The sequence below is a fragment of the Mus caroli genome, chromosome 7, assembly GCF_900094665.2.
Source record: "Mus caroli chromosome 7, CAROLI_EIJ_v1.1, whole genome shotgun sequence".
NCBI classification, from domain to species: domain Eukaryota; kingdom Metazoa; phylum Chordata; class Mammalia; order Rodentia; family Muridae; genus Mus; species Mus caroli.
Window position 1 is genome coordinate 101,669,484 of NC_034576.1, and position 18,906 is coordinate 101,688,389.

Sequence of the window (18,906 nt, forward strand, 5' to 3'; positions counted from 1 at the left end):
TCCCTTCCTTTCCTTTCCTTTCCTTTCCTTTCCTTTCCTTTCCTTTCCTTTCCTTTCCTTTCCTTTCCTTTCCTTCCCTCCTTTTCTCCCTCCCTCCCTCCCTCCTTCCTCCCTCCTTTCTTCCTTTCTTTCATTTATTCTTATTTATTTATTTTACATCCCTCTCACTGACCCCCCCCCTCCCGGTCACCCCTCCCACAATCCTCCTCTGAGAGGGTTGAGGCCCTCCCTGGGTACCACCCTCCCCCATCCCTGCCCCCAACCTGGCACATTGAGTCTCTGTACATCCTCTCCCACTGTGGCCAGGCAAGGCAGCCCAGCTAGAAGAACATATCCTACAGGCAGGCAACAGCTTTTTCTTAGCTCCTGATGGTTATACCTGGAACGTCTAAATTAAAAATCCCAGTGGGCTCTGTCTCTCAGGAACCCTGAAAGCAGCCTGCCCATCTCTTCCTGGGCTGCACCTTTTCTCTGCTGTATTTCCCCACATAGTCTTACCTATGCTGTATCATTTAGAGTTGTGTTGCTCCCCCCACTATGGATTTATCCCTTATGTCTATATCGCTACTATCAATGGTCTCCGGGAGAGAAGGAAAAGAAACATATGCTGGATTTGCATCTCCCAGCTCGCCCCAGAGCTGTCCACCTGTCTAGGCACATGTCTGTCCGTATTCCACCCTGCTGAGCTGTGCCTCTGTGCACTGGGAACACAGGCAGGCGGCGTAGATTTAACAACTAAATGTCACTGTTGGTGCCTGTAAATCTAACTGCCGAAGAATATCCATCAAAAAATCAAAACATAGCTTCTTTAGGCTTTCTCTCCCCAGAGAATTTGGTCTTAGACTAGCCACTGGCCAGATCCTGCCGAAGTTACAGTTGAAAACCAATAAACTATCATGCTGAGTTTCACACGATGGCGGATGACCAGAACCCAGGATTCTTGAGCTGTGAGACTCTCTCCTTAGCAAACTGCCTTTTCTGCACCAGGAATTAGGATGGCATCCTTTTCATGGGCTAGTAGATAGTTTTTTGTATATATGATTTTTTTTTTGCCGTGAATTTTGCAAAACTGTAACTGACTGTATTTCATTACAAAGTTCACTATCTTGCACATAAGAAACTGCACACTAAATTTCACCCCCAGAACTTAGTGCTAAGAGAATTATTTCTAGCCTTTAAGGAACTGGTAAGTTTCCTTACTACAGGGATGGGAAGTAATTGGCTTTCTGCTTCTACACAACTGGTCTGACAGCTGCGGGCAGTGCTCATTTAGTTCCTAAGAATGAAAGCGTTGACTCTGGGGCTTCTACTGAATTTAGACTGTCCACCATATGTATCTAGGCTAAAATATTACCTAAGCTACACCCAAGAGTCTAGACAAGTCTGTACTTCATCTTCTTTTCATTGAGACAAGGTCTCCATATGTAGCCTGAAGTGGAAACCTAAGGGTTCTTTGGAAAGTCAGTTACATCGGTGTTTTGCTGGGGCAAGCACTCGAAGGAGTGTTTTCCTGAAGTGGACACAGGTGAAAGACAAAGGCAGACTTGTGAAGGAACATTTCACTGAAGCAGACACAAGACAGAGATGTTTTCCTAAAGCAAACATGTGAGATGACACATGATGGAGGATTCTTTGCTAATGATGCGCATGGATTGGTCCACCTTACACTGCGTAGTTGAGCTCCATTTGTCAGGGCTCCATTGAGAGAAATGTACCAAAAAACTTCTGGTGGTGTGCTGCGGCTTCCTGCAGCTTCTGAGTCCTCTGGCCGATTGACAGAGTGGTGTCAGCTGAGACAGACTCACATGCTGAGGCAAGACCCATGGAGAACACGTGATGTTTAAAGGGAGTATAAATAGGACTCAACGGACTGAGACAGGCTTGCTTGTAGAGCTAGCTGTGCAGTGCTTCTTGGTCTCACATCTCTGCTGATCTTCACTTCATGGAGAGGCATGACTGAGAACTTCTGGCGTCCTTGTTGGCCCTAATTCCTCCTGCTGCTAATTTAGCTGAGGCCTGGATATCTTTGCTAGGTCGTGCCACTGCTGCTGATTGTGTTTACTGTCCTGACTACCAAACTGGACTGCTGGTGTATCCCTGAAGTGGAGTGAGCTGCGGCTGCCAGTGCTGACCTGGGAACTGAACTGCTGATTTCCTGACAACACAGACAGGAGTTGCTCCAAAGAACCATTTCTAACTCGTCCACTTCCCCCATATCTTTTCCTTTCCACTACCTCTGGTGGGTGGTGAGCTAGAAGGGAGGTTAAAGCTTTTAAGAACTATCAGTAAAAATAGGTTTGAAAAATTAAATAACAGTACTCTAGATAGGCTAACCAGTGCCAGTTTCTAGAGGACTGGAGTTATAAGCCCCCCCCCCCCCAGCAAAGTCTTAACTTCTCTGAGCTTCTTTCTGTTCATACAAAGTAAGGATGGCATCACTTTTCGCCAACAGTTGCACTCTCTGTGCACACCCCCACGGTCCGAGAGCGTGAACAAAACTACACACCTGGCTTGAAACATTACTTAAAAATAACCATAAAGCACAAGGAGATGCCCGCCTTCCAACTCTATCTGAGTCTCTAATTTGTTTCACACTCTTGGAAAAGACCAGTCCCTGTGGTTCCTAAGCCTTTCCTAACTCCAATAATTTGAACAGTGACCCCACCTCACAGGATATGGGATAATACGATATTGTAGAATTCTGGCCATCATATATATAATCAAACTGCCCATGCTATAAATTTCTCAGCTTTGTCTTATTCACCGAATAAGAAATTACTTCCAGCCGGGCGTGGTGGCGCAGGCCTTTAATCCCAGCACTTGGGAGGCAGAGGCAGGCGGATTTCTGAGTTCGAGGCCAGCCTGGTCTACAAAGTGAGTTCCAGGACAGCCAGGGCTACACAGAGAAACCCTATCTCGAAAAACCAAAAAAAAAAAAAAAAAAAAAAAAAAAAAAAGAAAAGAAAGAAAGAAATTACTTCCAAGTCTATTCTGAACTCCTTTCCATTCAACTCAACTGTGGTGGTTTGAATAGGACTGGCCTCAAGAGATTCATGCGTCTGAATGCTTGGCCATAGCACTATTAGGAGGTGTGGCCTTCTTACAGGAAGTTTGTCACTGTGGGGTGGGCTTCAAGATCTCCTGTGCTCAAGCTATGCCCTGTGTGGCTCACAGTCCCTTCTGCTGCCTGGTGATCAAGACGCAGAACTCTCAGCTCCTTTTCCTGCATCATGTCTGCCTGCATGCTGCCATGCTTCCTGCCAAGACAATCATGGACTAAACCTCTGAAAGTGTAAGCCAGCTCTAATTAAATGTTTTCCTTATTAGAGTTGCCATGGTTGTGGTGTCTCTTCACAGCAAATGGCAATGCTCGGATACCCAGTGCACGGTGTTCCAGCTCTGGGGTTTCTTTTTTATTCTATAAGCCACGCCCCTCCCCTTTTAAGTCCGTACATTCAGTTTTGCCTGTCTTCTTAGTTTCAAGCCTGAACTCCTTCAGGCAAACTCTCCTGAGCCATCTTTGTAAACAGTGGCCTCCCAGAGTCAGCCTTTGTTATCGAGGCTTGTGCTAGAACTGGTAGTTAATGACAACTATTACCTGGCTTATTCTTAAAAAGAAATTTTAATGTTATTTATGTGTCTCTGGGTGGTGCCTGTGGAGGCCAGAGGAGGGCATCAGATGTCCTGAAGCTGGAATTACAGGCGTTTGTGAGCCACCTGACACATGGGTGCTAGGAACTGAACTCTGGTCCTCTATCAGAACAGTGAGTGTTCTTAACTGGTGAGTCATCTCTCCAGCCATTTGTTGAGTTTCTTATTTATTATCTTGCTCACTGCATAACCACCCAAAGCTAGATATCTTTTTATTTGCTGGTTCTACATCACCCTGTTTCTCTAGTGCTTGCTGCTCTAGGATTGGACAATGCAGGCTATGTCCCAGCCAATGTTAAAAGGTCCCAGGTTCTTCCTCTGTTCATCTTTGCTTTAACTCAGTAAGTTATCACAGTGGAACCTACCACCCAAATATGCCTTGAATCTATGTATTCTCTGCTCCTTTAACATCCCCAGTATGCTTAGATTTTAATCATGTAGTGCTTAATTACTGATATAACTTTCTCCCTGGCAACCCTCTACCCTCAACAACGCTGGCAAAAAATATCTCCTAAAAATACACATCTAACCTGCATTCTGTATTGTAAATTATCAATATGAGGCTATGTATTCTTTGAGAAATTTGTGTGCTATTTTAACATATCCCCAAACTTTTTGAGTAAAAGCCCTTTGGCATCTCTAGCCTCTCAAGTGTACAGTGATGCAAAAAAAGAAAAAAAAAAAAAAGCCTGTAGCAGAAAGAATGAACCACCCTCCATCGCTGCTAGTAGCTCCCTAGTGTACTCTCACACCTCCCTAGAACCAATTCCTCTCAATGGCAGTCCTCATCATCTCCTGCTAACTCTGACATACTCTCGCGACTCAGCTCAAGTGGCATCTCCTTTACCTGGCATCCGGAAAAGGACTTTTCAGAGGCACACCTTCTGTGTTATACTTGTGTCTTTTTAAGTGTTCCCACGATGACTTAGTAATGGAACATTCACATATGGCACTCACGCATGCCGTACATCAGTCTTGTGTCTTATATCCTTGTCTTGTGTCTTGTATATACCTCATGATCCTCATGATCTTTTTTTTTTCTTCAAGACTAAACTATTCCATTGTAAATGTGGTTTTGCTAAGTAGCAATTCTTGGATTTTTGGGAGACACAAGTAGAAAAACTGGTAAACCAAAATAAAATTCTTGTATCTGTGACTTCCACTTGAAAAGGAAACTGAAATGATACTTTACCTTCTTACAATCCATTTAAGACATTACCAGAATAAACCATCCTAAGAATACCAAATAATCTTGAAAGTAAGAGCTTAACTTTGCGCAGGACCTATACCATGTTCACTCTCCATGCAAAAGCCGTCTGCCTGCCTTCTACTGCTCATGCAAGCTTCATACAATACTAACGGCCCAGAGATGCTAATTCAGACATTAAGAGCTAACAAGATGGCTCCACTAGAAAAAGCACTGGCTGCACAAGTCTCAAGACTGAGTTTAATTAAAGAAAATCACAAGGTAAATCTGAATGTGGAAGCAGGCACTTGCAATCCCTTCTCTCCCACACTGAGTAGGAGGCCGAGAGACACAGGAGCCGCATAGCAGCTTACTGGGCAGGGCGGCCTGGAGGACAAAGTGCAGCGAAGACCAATGAGAACTGCATAACAAGAGAACTGACTCCTGAAAGTTGTCGCCTGATCTCCACATGTGCACTATGTCACGCATGAATGTATGCAAACACAATAATATTACATTATTAAGAAAAATTTAAAAAAGAAAATGTTACATTAATTCCTGGGGGGCAAAATTCCACTTTGAAGACGTGAATTAATAAATGTAAAGGAAACCAGTCTAGCAGGTTCTGTAACGTGGCAATAAAATGTTAAAAACACAGCCTAGGGACAGCTCTAACTCTGTGGTGAAGCACTTGCCCTAGCATGCACAAGGCATAGGACTCAATCCCCAACAGGGCAAGAAAAAAGAAAAAAAGTCAAAACACCTAGGGTTAAGTTTTCAGTTCTGCATTATTTCAGATAAATACATCAGGTAAAACTGTAAGAAGTAACTTTTAATAAGAAGCCTCCTGACCGCAGTGAAGATGAACCCACTGCACCATGTTCAGGAGTGCAGCTTCAGATCAATGCCTGTTTTCACACTACCGGCAGAAGCACTAGCTCCACCATACGGTGCCTTGTCTTTTACCTGAAGTGCAGGCCAGGGCAACAAAATAAACTTTCCACTGCCCAGAAGATAAACAGAACAAACTACAGACATAGGCAACACTAGTTATCTAATTTCTTGCAAAATGATAAGAAATTATTATAATTAATGAGAGTTGCATATAAAACATGTTTGATTTTACTTTTGCTTATTACAATGAACTAAGAAAGCCAAGTGTAACATAACAGAAGAACAGCCGGTTGGAGAAGTCTGGACACACAGGGGCTGTAGAGTTTTTGTTTGGGCAAGTGAGTAGGGTGTCTTTTCTCCAGGGAAGAATACCACAGGATTAAATTCTAACAAGGATTCAAAAAACAAGACAAAACAAAACAACAACAAAACCAGATCTCCATCCTTTCTGTCAATCCTACGCTTTGGAAAGAACAGAATCTTACAGCCTGAGGGTATTCTAAAAACAACCCTACAATAGCTGAATACCTTTATAAGGACAAACTAAGAAAATAGAAGACCTCTGTTCCAGGTCTCCTGTGAATTAAAATGCTACTAAACATAAGTACTCTTTGGGGAATATTCATTACTGTTGTCATACAATGAAAAGGAAAAAAGGAAAAAGTTCCCTAGCTATTGGTCCACAGCCCAGGGCACTCTATCAGTTTACACTGTTTGCATATCAGATGCACACTACAGACAGCAGCAAGGACAGCTTATTTAGTGGAAACCAGATAAGCCTTAAATTCAGAAAAACTTGTATATGAATTAGGGTCTATCATGAAGAACTTAAGAGTGCCTCAGAGCCTGAGCCTTCTGAAAAACATAGGAGGCCCACTGTTGTTGAAGCTTGTGTGTGTGTGTGTGTGTGTGTAAGTAATTTAAATGGAGCTATCATAAATGGGGGAGACAATGCCCCAACAAGTACTTCCAGTACTAGGAGTTCTTGTTAATAGAGAAGAAAGGCAAAAAATTATAAATAACACCCAGCTATAAGTCCTGTGGCCTACAACAGTGGTCTACCAGCAGGATAAACTGGTGCAATTGTGACACAAATGTTCTGGGAGCAACCAAGCTCTTTGTGATTGGACTTAAGGCCCACTCCAATGAGACGGAACCTGTACCTCACGTTGGTAATGTGGCCAAGAACCTGAGACTAGATATGTCGTGCGCCTATGAGAAAACCTATTGCTATTATTCTGGTAACGCTACATAGCAATAGATGACTCCTAATGACGACGTGCTGCGGTACCCATAGATCAGGGCCTCGCTTGGCCCACATCCCAGAAGCTGATTCTTGTAATAGATAAAATTAACACAAGGACCTACAACTAGCCAGTGTCTGGAGAACGAGAGGCTTTGGAACACTCGGTTGTACATGGGATGTCTTCATTAAATCCAAGTCTCAGGGATCTACACAGAAGAGGAGGAGGTAGAAAGACTAAGATGACTCTAAGGAAACTGTCTTCCAGACACAAGAGGCCTGATACATATACGAACTCACAGCTGTCCTACTTAGTAACCAATGATGCCTTGAGAATCAAGTATAATGTCAGTATTTTCCAGCTGGAATATAATAGATATATGTTGTTTTTACTGTTAAATCCACTGTATTTAAAAACTAGCTTTTAATTTTTAACACACTGGGAAGCTGAGTGTGGTGGTGTACAACTTTAATCCTAACTCTCCAGAGTCTAGTTCCCTGGCTAGCCTGGTCTACAAAGTGACTTCCAAGCCATGGCTACACAGTGAGAGCTTGGCTTGCAGAGAGGAGGGGTGTTAGCTTCTGTGCTGGAGATAAAGCTCAGTGGTAGCACACCTGTGAGGCCTCATAAGGCCCCATGCTTATTCCCAAGCACATGAGATAAAAGCAGTCACCTTCTACAAATATTGGAGCAGTCCACTTTTATAAAATTAATACCTATCAGCATCTACTCATAAAAGATCCAGAATTTACTGAGCGAGTTTCCGTAAGACCAGGTTTCATATGACTTTCTGAACCGAGTTTCCAGCAGACTGATTTTGATAGGATGCTCCATCTCAAAAGGATGTGCAGGCTGAGCTAGGACAAGATGCCCTGCAGACAAGACAAGCAGGCACTGCCAAAGCTCCTTGGCTTGAGACCCTAACAGGGAAACCTGTTTTTCTTTGTTTGCTTTTGTTTTTTATTAAACATCAGAAGTTAAACTACTAATATCTTCCCAGAATAAATATATGTATATGTGTGTGTACATATTAATAAACATCAATTCTGGAAAGATCCTCTCCTGGCCCAGCTGAAAGCCGCTGTAGATGAGCTGAGAACCTGCCTTTGAGGCACAGGGAGGGGAAACTACCCGTGAGGCTGATCAGGCCTGAGGAGTTCGTGTCACGTGTTGAGCCAGCAGTAGGAACAGAAACTCTTGTCTCTTTGCAATAAATCATCTTGCAATGCATTTTTATTTTCAAAAATCGATAGATATAATAGGCACCTAGCTTCTTCAAATTGTTCACAGAAATGGATCCCTATGGCTCTCCTCTAAGTGGCAATGAAAGATGAATAAGAAAGTAATTCCCAGGGTTACCAGAAGAATCAGCAGCAAATTCAAGGTCAAATATCAAACAAACGTTTCTGACCTTGTCTCCTCTCCAGGCTCTCAGGCTCAGACTTGTGGGTAAGTTTGTGTCTGTCTACCAAGTATGATTATGGTGAACAGGGGTATCCTGAGATATATCAAACCTATCAATAAATAAACCTGGTTACCTATACCCAGCTACACTCTGCTCCCACTGTCTAGTGCTTCACTGTATTTACCACAAGATCAACATGAGATCCTAACTTTCTGACACCTCTACCAGTTCAAGGAATAGAAATGAAATTTCAATTCAGGGCCTGGGGAGTATAGCTCAGCGGTGGGGATCATGCAGGAGGCCATGCATTTTATCCCTGATGCTACTATAAGTGTCAGAGAGGGGATAAAACTCAGTGTTAAAAATCAGCAGGTCTGCCACGCCACGCTGCTGACTTACCTAGCATGAGAACTGCCCTTCTGTCTATGATTAAATGGAGCTCCACGAGTGTAACAGCTCAAACAAAACACTAGAGCCCTGCAAGCCTTACACTGTCAGCACACTTAGGCACTGGTAACTGAATAAAAGCTTGGCCATAACTTTCTATGTGCCTTGAACAAATCTTCACCCTTTGTAAAGAGAATAATATACCATATCTTCATCACTAAAAAGATAAAGTATTTTCAACTCATAGGACTCTTAGTCATGATCAAATGAAAGAAAGGGCAGGAAGTATGTTATTGCCTAACATAAATATTCCCCATAAAGACAAGCTCATGAGTATATACTATTACTCACACATCTTTTCTAAAAATTGACAACTAGTATTCATTGACAATCATACATGTGCATAATGTATCATGATTATACCCCCCCACCTCTCCTTTAACTCCTTAGTGGTATAGAAATCACTAAACTTTTAGTCTGGTGACAGACATCTTGGTGCTTCCTTTTATCATAGAAGACAAAAATATAAAAGGGAACATAGTCAAGGAGCTGTAGATTTCTACCTTGACCGTGCAGTGGAGTCAGACACACAACATGAGCTTACACGGCATGTGACTTCTGTGTGTAGAGTGCCTGTATGCATGTGTATGTGCTTCCTACACATCGGATCATGGCAGGCTGGTGCTCCATTATCATCCTCTATCACTCTGCGCCTTATTTCTTCAGAAAGCTCCCAGCCAGAATCTGATGCTCTCTGACTGACTTGACTAGCTGGCTAGCACACCCCAGGATCCTCCCATATCTGTCTCGCAGCACTGGGACCGCAGGTACACACTGCCACCCTTCATCTTCCTATGTGGACTCTGGGGAGCTAGACTTAAGCCATCATGTTTACACGGCAATCCAACAGAGGCATCTCCCAAGGCCACCATACTACTTACTTTAAAAGGAAGTTCTTGGCAGTGATTCAGAGCTATGGAAGCCACAGAAGTATTTCCATCCTTGCATTGTTAGCTCATCAATTTAAATACCTCCGCTCAGCCAAAACACTTTTGCATTATGGACTGCACTGTTCACTGTACATACAGAGTTCTCAGCTCTTATTGAAAACAGTATAAAAAGCAAAGACGTTTTACTATCATTTCTTCAAGGGTGTGCATCAAATTAGCATATCTATTAATGTTTTCCTACCAGTATCACTAAGCCTTAAAATATTAACAAGCCTTTTAAAAAGTGAATTGTTAAAAATCATTCTATTATTTTATGTGTATTTTGCCTGCATTCATGTCTGTAAATAACATGTGTGCCCTGTATCCACTGAGGTCAGAAGTAGGTATTGGATTGCCTGGAACTGAATTAGGTATGAATTGTTGTAAATCACTTATGTAGATGCTGAGAAGCAAACCCAGGTATTTTGCAAGAGCAGCCAGAGCTCTTAACCACTGAGCCATCTCTACAGACAACATTTTTCTTTTGAACATGATATAAAAGTCAGCACCACTTTTTTTAAAAGGCCAATAATATATTTATGTACCATCATCAAGTAGAAAATAAAATTTAAACAGGACTATAGTGTCATAAAGTATCAGAAAATAGGAATAAACTCAACTAATCAAAGACCCATGCATTACAGTTTCAACAGCATATCGTAAAGATCTAAAAAACAATGGCAGATGGTGTTTTCTTGGGGTGGGAGACAGAACCTTAAGACTCTATTTCCCATAAGTATCCTGACAGATCCATTCAATCAAGTCCCATTAAACTACTAGCAAGGCTTTCTGTTTTGTCTAGAAATTCATACAAAAATGCAAAAAGAACAAAAATAACCAAGATGATTTGGAAGAAAAATAATTAAACTGAAGAATTTCAACAGACATCAAAACAAAGTATGACAGAAGGAAAATAGAAGCTGAAAAGCAGACTGATGGCCAGGAGCAGAGGGTCCTTTCCAGGCCTGAGCAAGGCCCCGGGAATGGACACACAGGGAAGTGGAGCTGCAGCACTCAGTCGAGGTTAAAAACAGATGCGACTTGTTAACTCATGGGACTCACAGCCCTCACTTCGGATGGATCGGTGATATAAATGTGGAAGTAAAACCGTAAAGATTCCTGAAGACATACAGAAGAACACCTTTAAGGTCTTCAAACAAGCAAATGTTTCCTAAACCTGGCCCCAAAGCCTCAAATGTAACCGACAAGAATGAAAACAGCAGCAAGCCACAGGATGGGGACATGTTCCTAATGCGCATGTCAAAGAAAGTCCCCATATCCATAAACATCAGGAACTCCAGAAACTGGCAGTATAAAAATATAATCAATAATTAAAAAACCTCAACTGACACCTAAGAAAAGATTCATTTTAAGTGTGTAGGATAGTGTTTGTCAGAATGGAACCCTGAACTACAAGGGCATATTGCACACACCACACAAAGACAGAGTACTGCACACCAGGGTGCCGAGCAAAGATGGAGGCCAGGCAGATGAAAGACCATCTGTTACAACTGAAGAAGGATTTCCACCTTGCGATCCTGCAGTTCTACTGCTAGGTTTCTGGAAAACTGAAACGCACAGGAATCTCCATTAGGAGCATACACTAGAACATGCATGGAAGGACTAATTTGATAGTTTCAAACTGGAAATTACTAACACTGAAAGCATCTAAATACGTATTTGCATAATGGAGGTCTATTTGGCTTTAAGAATCAATTATAATTACAGGAAGGTAAGACTGACACTAACAGACATGTTGAAAAAGCTAGCAAAATATGTACACTGACTTCTATAAAGTGTATAATTAGGCAAAACCAGACTCTGCTCTCATGATTGAAGGCACCTGGTTAGTGTGGAGGACCGGAGGTGAGTGGTGGGGAGCACCAGACGGTGTCATAGGGTCATGAGTCCTCAGGATGGAAAGTCTCCCTGCCTGTGCGCACCCGCGCGCGAGTGTGTGTGTGTGTTTGCATTATTATGCATACTATCAATGTCAAGATATTTCAAAACTACTTTAAAAATTTAAAACAAAACAAAACAAAACAAAAACCCAGTACGATCAAGCTGGGTATGGTGGTGTTCACCTTTAATCCCAGCCTTCAGGAGGCAGAGGCAGGTAGATCTCTGAGTTTGAAGCCATCCTGGTCTACAGAGTGAGTTCCAAGACTACAAAAGGGCTACACAGAGACACTGTGTCTCAAAACAAACAAACGAACAAACAACAACAACAAAAACCCAAAACCATAAAACCAAACCAAATGGCCCTGACATGTGTCTGCAGAGGATGCTGTCTGGCAGCGCTGCTCACCTTTGTCCTGTAGAGCCATCTGTTGCTTATGCAGGAAGGCCACCTCCCGCCCCAGCGCTTTCTTCTGTCTTTCCAGTTCATTTCGAAGCACCAAAATTTTCAATCGCAGACATTCACTTTCTTTTTTCTAAATAAATAAAATCACAGATAAATTTATGAATATAAAGTCATAGCTATAACTGCACACCCACCACATTTAAATTTAACAAAGGCATCTGATAATATCAATAAATGTATACTTATGGTAAATGTATACAATAAAGACATACCACAAAACACACTACCTAATCATGATAATAAAGATCTGCAAGTTTCAGAAACAAAGAATAAGTGAAAACTTCCTTAGCTGACACCTTCCATCATACTTGACGGTAAGAAACTAGGCACACTGCCCTAGATTCAAGAACAGGACAACAAACTGCCTTTACAGTTTCTACTTAACGCATGTGGACCAGAAATCATTACCATGGCAATAAGACAAGAAATGAATGAGAGGCTATGTGGACAGGGAAGAAGGACTAACATGACATTCACAGGTGATGGGACAGTTGACACAGAGAGCCTAAAGAGACAAAAACCAGCCCATGGCACTATAAGCAATTACAGCAAAGACTATAGTTTGGTTCTCCAGTACCCATGTAATATCAGGAGGGCTGTGTTGCTCAGAGACAGGGGAGCAGAGATGGGGATCCCCTGAGCAAGTCGGCTAGTTAGACTAGCGTGTAGGTGAGCTCTGGGAGCAATGAAAAGATAGAGAAGAACAGAAGATGATTCCTGGTGTCACCCTTGGGACTCTGATGTATGTGAATATTCACACATACACATGAAGTGTAAGCCCACACATGTGAACATACACACACACATATGCAAAAGGGGGTAAATTCCTTTTTATTCAAATATATTCTCCGAACCTGCCTCCATTTACAAATCTGCCATTTGACTCTCAGTGAGCACACACTCACTATAAGGAGGTATCTTTGTTGGCCTCTATCACATGGTATCAGTAATATACTTTTTTTATGATTTTCTATGAAATAAATATTGATCAAATTGTAATTTGGCTATGCCTGGTGACATTTTGTCTTTTCCAAAAGTACAAAATAGCTAATTAAAATTACAATACAAAATGTATTTATTAAATAAACTAAAAATTAACAAAATGTGGAAGGAGCTGCTGTAAATTTCTCTAAGGAAGAAGTCAGTCCTTGATTGATGTTTAGACAGATTGGGTGAGGCTCCTGGCTCGGCCCCTTTAAGGCAAGGGGGAGGAAGCAGTCCCAGGTAATTGTATTGAAAGCACCCAGCAGCAACCATCTTTCACCCAGAATGTTTTCTTCTTCATCCCTGAAACAGTCAGTCTAGGTAGATGGTACAATCGTTCACTGTGGACACAGCCACCAAAGCGGTACAAAGCCATCATTACATCCTACCATCATTACATTAGGCTGGGAAAATCAAGGACATATGCCCTTAAAAAGAATGCTCCTAAATAGAATTTTTTTTAACAATATAAACATTTATGATGGACTTACTATATAGTTTTAGCTGATTTCAACTAACTTAGGTATTTATTTTGTTTTGCCAAAACATTGTAAAAACAAACACTGGAGAGTCAATGAGGTCCTAAAATGTGGAAGTGACCAAGTATTCATCAGCAAAGAGATGGAAAAGCAAAATGTAGTGTAGTGATAGAATAGAATATTACTCTGCTTTAAAAGGGGAGGAACCCTGGTATATGCAATAACTTGGTAAGTCTTTAAAGTTATTATGCCTTGTGAAATGAATAAGCTGCAGACAGCCCCTCTGTGTCTAATTCCACTTATGTGAGGGACTTAGAATAGTCAAAGTTGGGCTGGGACTGTGAGCCAGTGGTAGAGGACATGCCTACCATAGACAAGGTCCTGGGTTCAATTCCCAGCAGGTGTGGAGAGGAGGAGCACTCAGAATGCATACAGATCACAGACAGAATGGTAGCAGGGTCTGGGAGTCAGTACTTAACAGTGACGAAGTTTCAGCTTTACAAAATAAAAAGAGCTGCAGTCACAGATGGAAGAGGTGGCTGTACATTATAAATGTATTTAAAGCCAACTGTACTGACAGGTTCTGTGTGCCACTGTGACACAGGTTAGTTATCAGAGAGGAAGGACCCTCCGTTGAGAAAATGGCTCCATGAGATCCAGCTGTAAGGCATTTTCTCAATTACTGATCAATGGGGGAGGGCCCCGCCCACTGTGGGTGGTGTCATCTCTGGCTGGTGTTCCTGTGTTCTCTAAGCAGCAGGCTGAGAAAGCCATGGGAAGCAGGCCATAAGCAGCACTCCTGCATGGCCTCTGCATCACCTCCTGCCTCCAGGTTCCTGGCCTGCCTAGGTTCCTGGCCTGCCTAGGTTCCTGGTCTGCCTTCCTTTGGTGATGAACAGCAGTGTAAGCCCAATAAACCTTTTCTCCCAACTTGCGTTTGGTCATGGCGTTTCACCACAGCAATACAAACCCTAAGACACCCATGAACTGGACTTGTATAAATGACGGAAACCGCCTGGTGAACCGGACAGTGAGTAAGGGTGCTGGCTGCCAAGCCTCATAGCCTGTGTTTGATTCCTGGAACTCACTTGGCAGAAGGGGAAACTGACTCCACAAACCTGTCCAGCCTCCGTGTGAACCCCATGGCACATGTCCCTCCACACCTGAATCCATAAGTATTTCCTATTCATGAAGATTAGAAATGCTATGTCATATGCTTTATAATTTGAGAAATTGAGGGAAGGGTCAATGAGGTGGCTTATTTAAAAAGAAATAAAACCCAAAAAAGGAGCCAAGGCAAACACAGTAGGGTTTTCTGTAGTGTGATCAGAAACCGTTGGGTCTTCAACATCACTGAGGGGAAAATGAAACAAAACTCTTCAGAGTAAGGTTTTCAGAAAGATGTAGGTATTCAATTGCTCAAACCCATTTTTTCCCACAAAACATACAAATATTTTGGGCAGAGCATTCTTCAGAAAAGCCAACCTGGCTCACAGGGTTAACTTGTTCTGTTCCGGGGTACACACTCAAACTGGGAATGTTTTCTGGTTTCAAACACAGAACTTATAAGGCTGTCTAAATACAGAGCTCACACAGAAAGGCGTGAGCAAGGCATGTTTGTGTTATGGTCCGTGTGAGGAAGCTGGCCCGTTTACAGAAACAGATCCAATCGCTCGAACCAGGATTCTTGGCTCCCGTTTTTGAGGAGTAAACAAACGCTGCCATTGGCATGGCTCTGTTTCCTTGCTCACACTTCAAAGGCGAGCTGATCAAAGATCTTAATCTAAGTATCTTCTATGGGCTGCACTCTAGTCTTCTTCATTCCAAGTACAGTTAATGTCATACATCCACCCCAATATATCAGTCACTTTTAATAAGATTTTATACAACACTCAGACATGCATGTTTGCAAGCACACATTCCCATTTATGCGTCTTTTAAAAAATTATGGGTAATGTTAAACACTCATTTTACAATGACAGATTGGTCTATAAATAATATAAGCAAACAAGTATTTTTTCATAGATCACACTGGAGCTTAAAACCCTCAGACACAAGTTCCTAATAAACGGTCCTGGGATAATCAAAGTTTCAAACCCGTGTAATCGCACTGAGCAGCTGGGCCCCTGTCACAGTCTTGGTCCTGTCTATGAAGCACATGAGAGTATGCTCAGATACTGCAAAGGATTTACTGCCCAACAAGAGCTGCTGGAGGCCTTGCAGAAATTGTTATTATATGTATTTGTGTGCGCGCACGTGTGTGTATGTGTGTGTGAGTATATGTGTATGTGTGTTCGTATTTGTGCATGCAGTCGAGCACTCGTGAAGTCAGAGGATGGAACTCAGCTTGTTGACAGTGCCTTTATCCAGTGAGCGTCTCACTGGTCTCTTATTAAGCAAGAATGCAGTTTGACACATCACAAAAGGTTTCAGTCACAAAAACAAAACAGAATCTCCTTTTAAAAAGAAAAACACTTCTAATAAAAATCTTTCATACTAACATTAGAGATTTGCTATTTGCACTTTAAAATTAGAAAACTCTTTAAATTTTCTCAGATTTAAGCCAGGTGGTGGTGGCACACTCCTTTGATCCCAGCACTTGGGAGGCAGAGACAGGCAGATATCAGAGTTTGAAGCCAGCCTGGTGTACAGGGTGAGTTTCAGGACAGTCAGGGCTACACAGAGAAAGCCTGTCTCAAAAAACAAAAACAAACAAACAAACAAACTTCTCAGCTTTGATTTCTAACATAATAAATACTAATAGTGTAATCAAGTTCTTAGAGATTGTCACTATTTTTAACATATTAACCTTAAGACGAAAACATTTGAGGAATTAGTGATTTAGAGAATATTTATCTTATCTGTGGACATTATCCACAACTGGAAATAACTAACAATCTGGAGAAAGTCTCAGAGCTGTTGAAGTTGTCAAATGGCTTCCAAATGTCACTTACAGGTGGCTGTCCTTCCTTCTACAAGTAGCCAATCACTAAGACAGAGAATACACTTCCTTAGAAAACACTTAATCCAGCTCATTGATTTCCCAGACTCAGTAATACTCTCAGGCCTAGAACCCATGTGTAGGTAGAATATGTAGATAGAAAGCATATATATATATATAAGATTGGCTTCTAAATAAGAATAAACACTTAGCAAACTGATCTTCTAATCAATGAGTATATGAAGATACTACTGTAGTTTCTACAGTGATCAATGGCATGCTGTTTTAAGGAGAAGTTGAGGTTTGCTATAAACACACAACACACACACACAGGCAATATTCTCCCCTTATTCTATGATTATGCCTGTGGCTTTGGAGGACAGCAGAAAGCCAACTGTCTCCACTTGGAGGAACCAGAAATGATAAAATAAAGATGCCAGAATAGGGAGAAGATAGAGATGGGCACCCAAATTCTGTTCAAACTCAATGAACTCTCCAACTGAACCCTAAGCCACACATGCACAAATGAATGCAGAGCTGCCCACACTTAACAGTGAAGCTGGAATTGGAGCCACGTTGCCTGGAGCATGAATGTTCAAGCAATCCTCAAAGTCTACATATTACATTCAGAATGGACGGGGTGCTGTGCAATACTGCTCAACCCATGAACAGCTGGAGAATGTGACTCCCTCTCTATGAAAGAGGCAAGAAGATACGGGCAACCAGAACATGTTAAAAGTACCAGATAGCCGGGAATGGTGGCGCACACCTTTAATCCCAGCACTTGAGAGGCAGAGGCAGGTGGATTTCTGAGTTCGAGGCCAGCCTGGTCTACAAAGTGAGCTCCAGGACAGCCAGGGCTACACAGAGAAACCCTGTCTTGAAAAAACAAAAAAACAAAACAAAACAAAACAAAAAGTACCAGATAAAGTACCAGAGATTTGAAATCCACTGAGAAATCTGCTGAGATGGAAAGGCAATATTCTAACGTGGAGTTAAAGGAGAGAAAATCTCAGGAGCATTGGAGATTAGTGAAAAGATCTAGTCAAGAGTGCAGCTGGCGGTGTAGGGGTGACCTACCCTACACCAAAGTCTCACCTCAGTGTCCTGAGTGAAAACAAAGCAGGCATCACCAGGGCAAATACAACCCGACACAAACAGATTGCCTGTTGTTATGAATTCAGTTTACTTTGGGAATGCAAGAGTAATGTAGCATGTATGAGGGCCTTCATTCAACTAATCACCAGTATTGCAAAAACTTAACAAAGCAAAAAACATAGTAGTTTGCTTTAATAATTTTTAAATTAATGAGAAAATCATGGTTGTTTCATTATATATAGAAAAACCATGAAAACCATTCATGACTTTAAAATCTCCCAGAAATTAGGATGAATTAAGTCCTAAACCAGTAGAGACCATTGCTAATGTCATACTTAATGAAGCAAGGACAATGTTATTCCTCACCTAGGCACGAGGCAGGGATCCCTGTGTATTCTGTTCTGTATGATGTCCCCACTACTGAAAGGAACACAGAATTTAGGATTATCCAAACACAAGCTGGGTGGGGTGGTACATGACTGTGATACAACATGATGGTGAAGCAGGAGGATTGCTGCAAGTTTAAGGCCAGCCTGGGCTACACATTAAAACTTTTTGTCTCAAAAGCAGCAATAGCAACAACAAAATGCCCTACCATCTAAATCGGTAGATACTATTGTTTGCATAAAAACTAAGAAATCTACAAAGTGAAGACTACTAGCTACAGAATAAAACTATCAAAGTAGAAATAAATCAGAATGAATAGCATCCTCATAGGCTACTCATATACAAATGACAAATACAAATTCAAAAGGAGTTACCCTAATTATTACTGAGTTTTTAGAGACAAGGTCTCCCTATTTGGTCTAGGATAACCTTAAACTCCTGATCCTCCTGTCTTAAATTCCCCCAATTTAATTCTTCCAAATTTAATATCCATTCATGATAAAATCCCAGAGACTAGGAAGAGGAATACCCTAAAGCCAGGACAAATTATTGTTAACCCTGCACTTAATGGAAGCCTGAACTGTTTTCTCCCTCTGACCAGTTCTCATGGGTGTACGACCACACCTGGCTGAACTTGGCAAGATGCCTTGTGCTTGCCCGACCCCAACAGAAACTTAAGACTAACTCTAACAAAGGGGGTCGAAGACATTATTCAGAGAATTAAAGAGAAGTTCACATAAGACATAAATGTCATGTTTACAGACTGGAGACCTCAACATTGTTAAGATGGTAATTCTCCACAAATCCTTACTAAAATTGCAACAGGCTCTCTTTGGTAGAAACTGACTAACTAGTTTTAAAATTCATTCAGCAACATAAAAAACCTATGGGGAATT

General features: G+C 41.7%; 1 protein-coding gene across 2 annotated transcripts in view; it reads right to left on the reverse strand.

Annotated features, from left to right (window-relative positions):
- The window catches only part of Uvrag (UV radiation resistance associated), a 266,200-nt gene that overhangs the window by 111,625 nt on the left and 135,669 nt on the right, over positions 1-18,906 (reverse strand). For both annotated transcript variants that reach the window (XM_021167360.2, XM_029479367.1), the window contains one exon: positions 12,065-12,191. In XM_021167360.2, the coding sequence (XP_021023019.1) occupies positions 12,065-12,191 (127 nt within the window). The remainder of the gene's footprint in view (positions 1-12,064; positions 12,192-18,906) is intronic.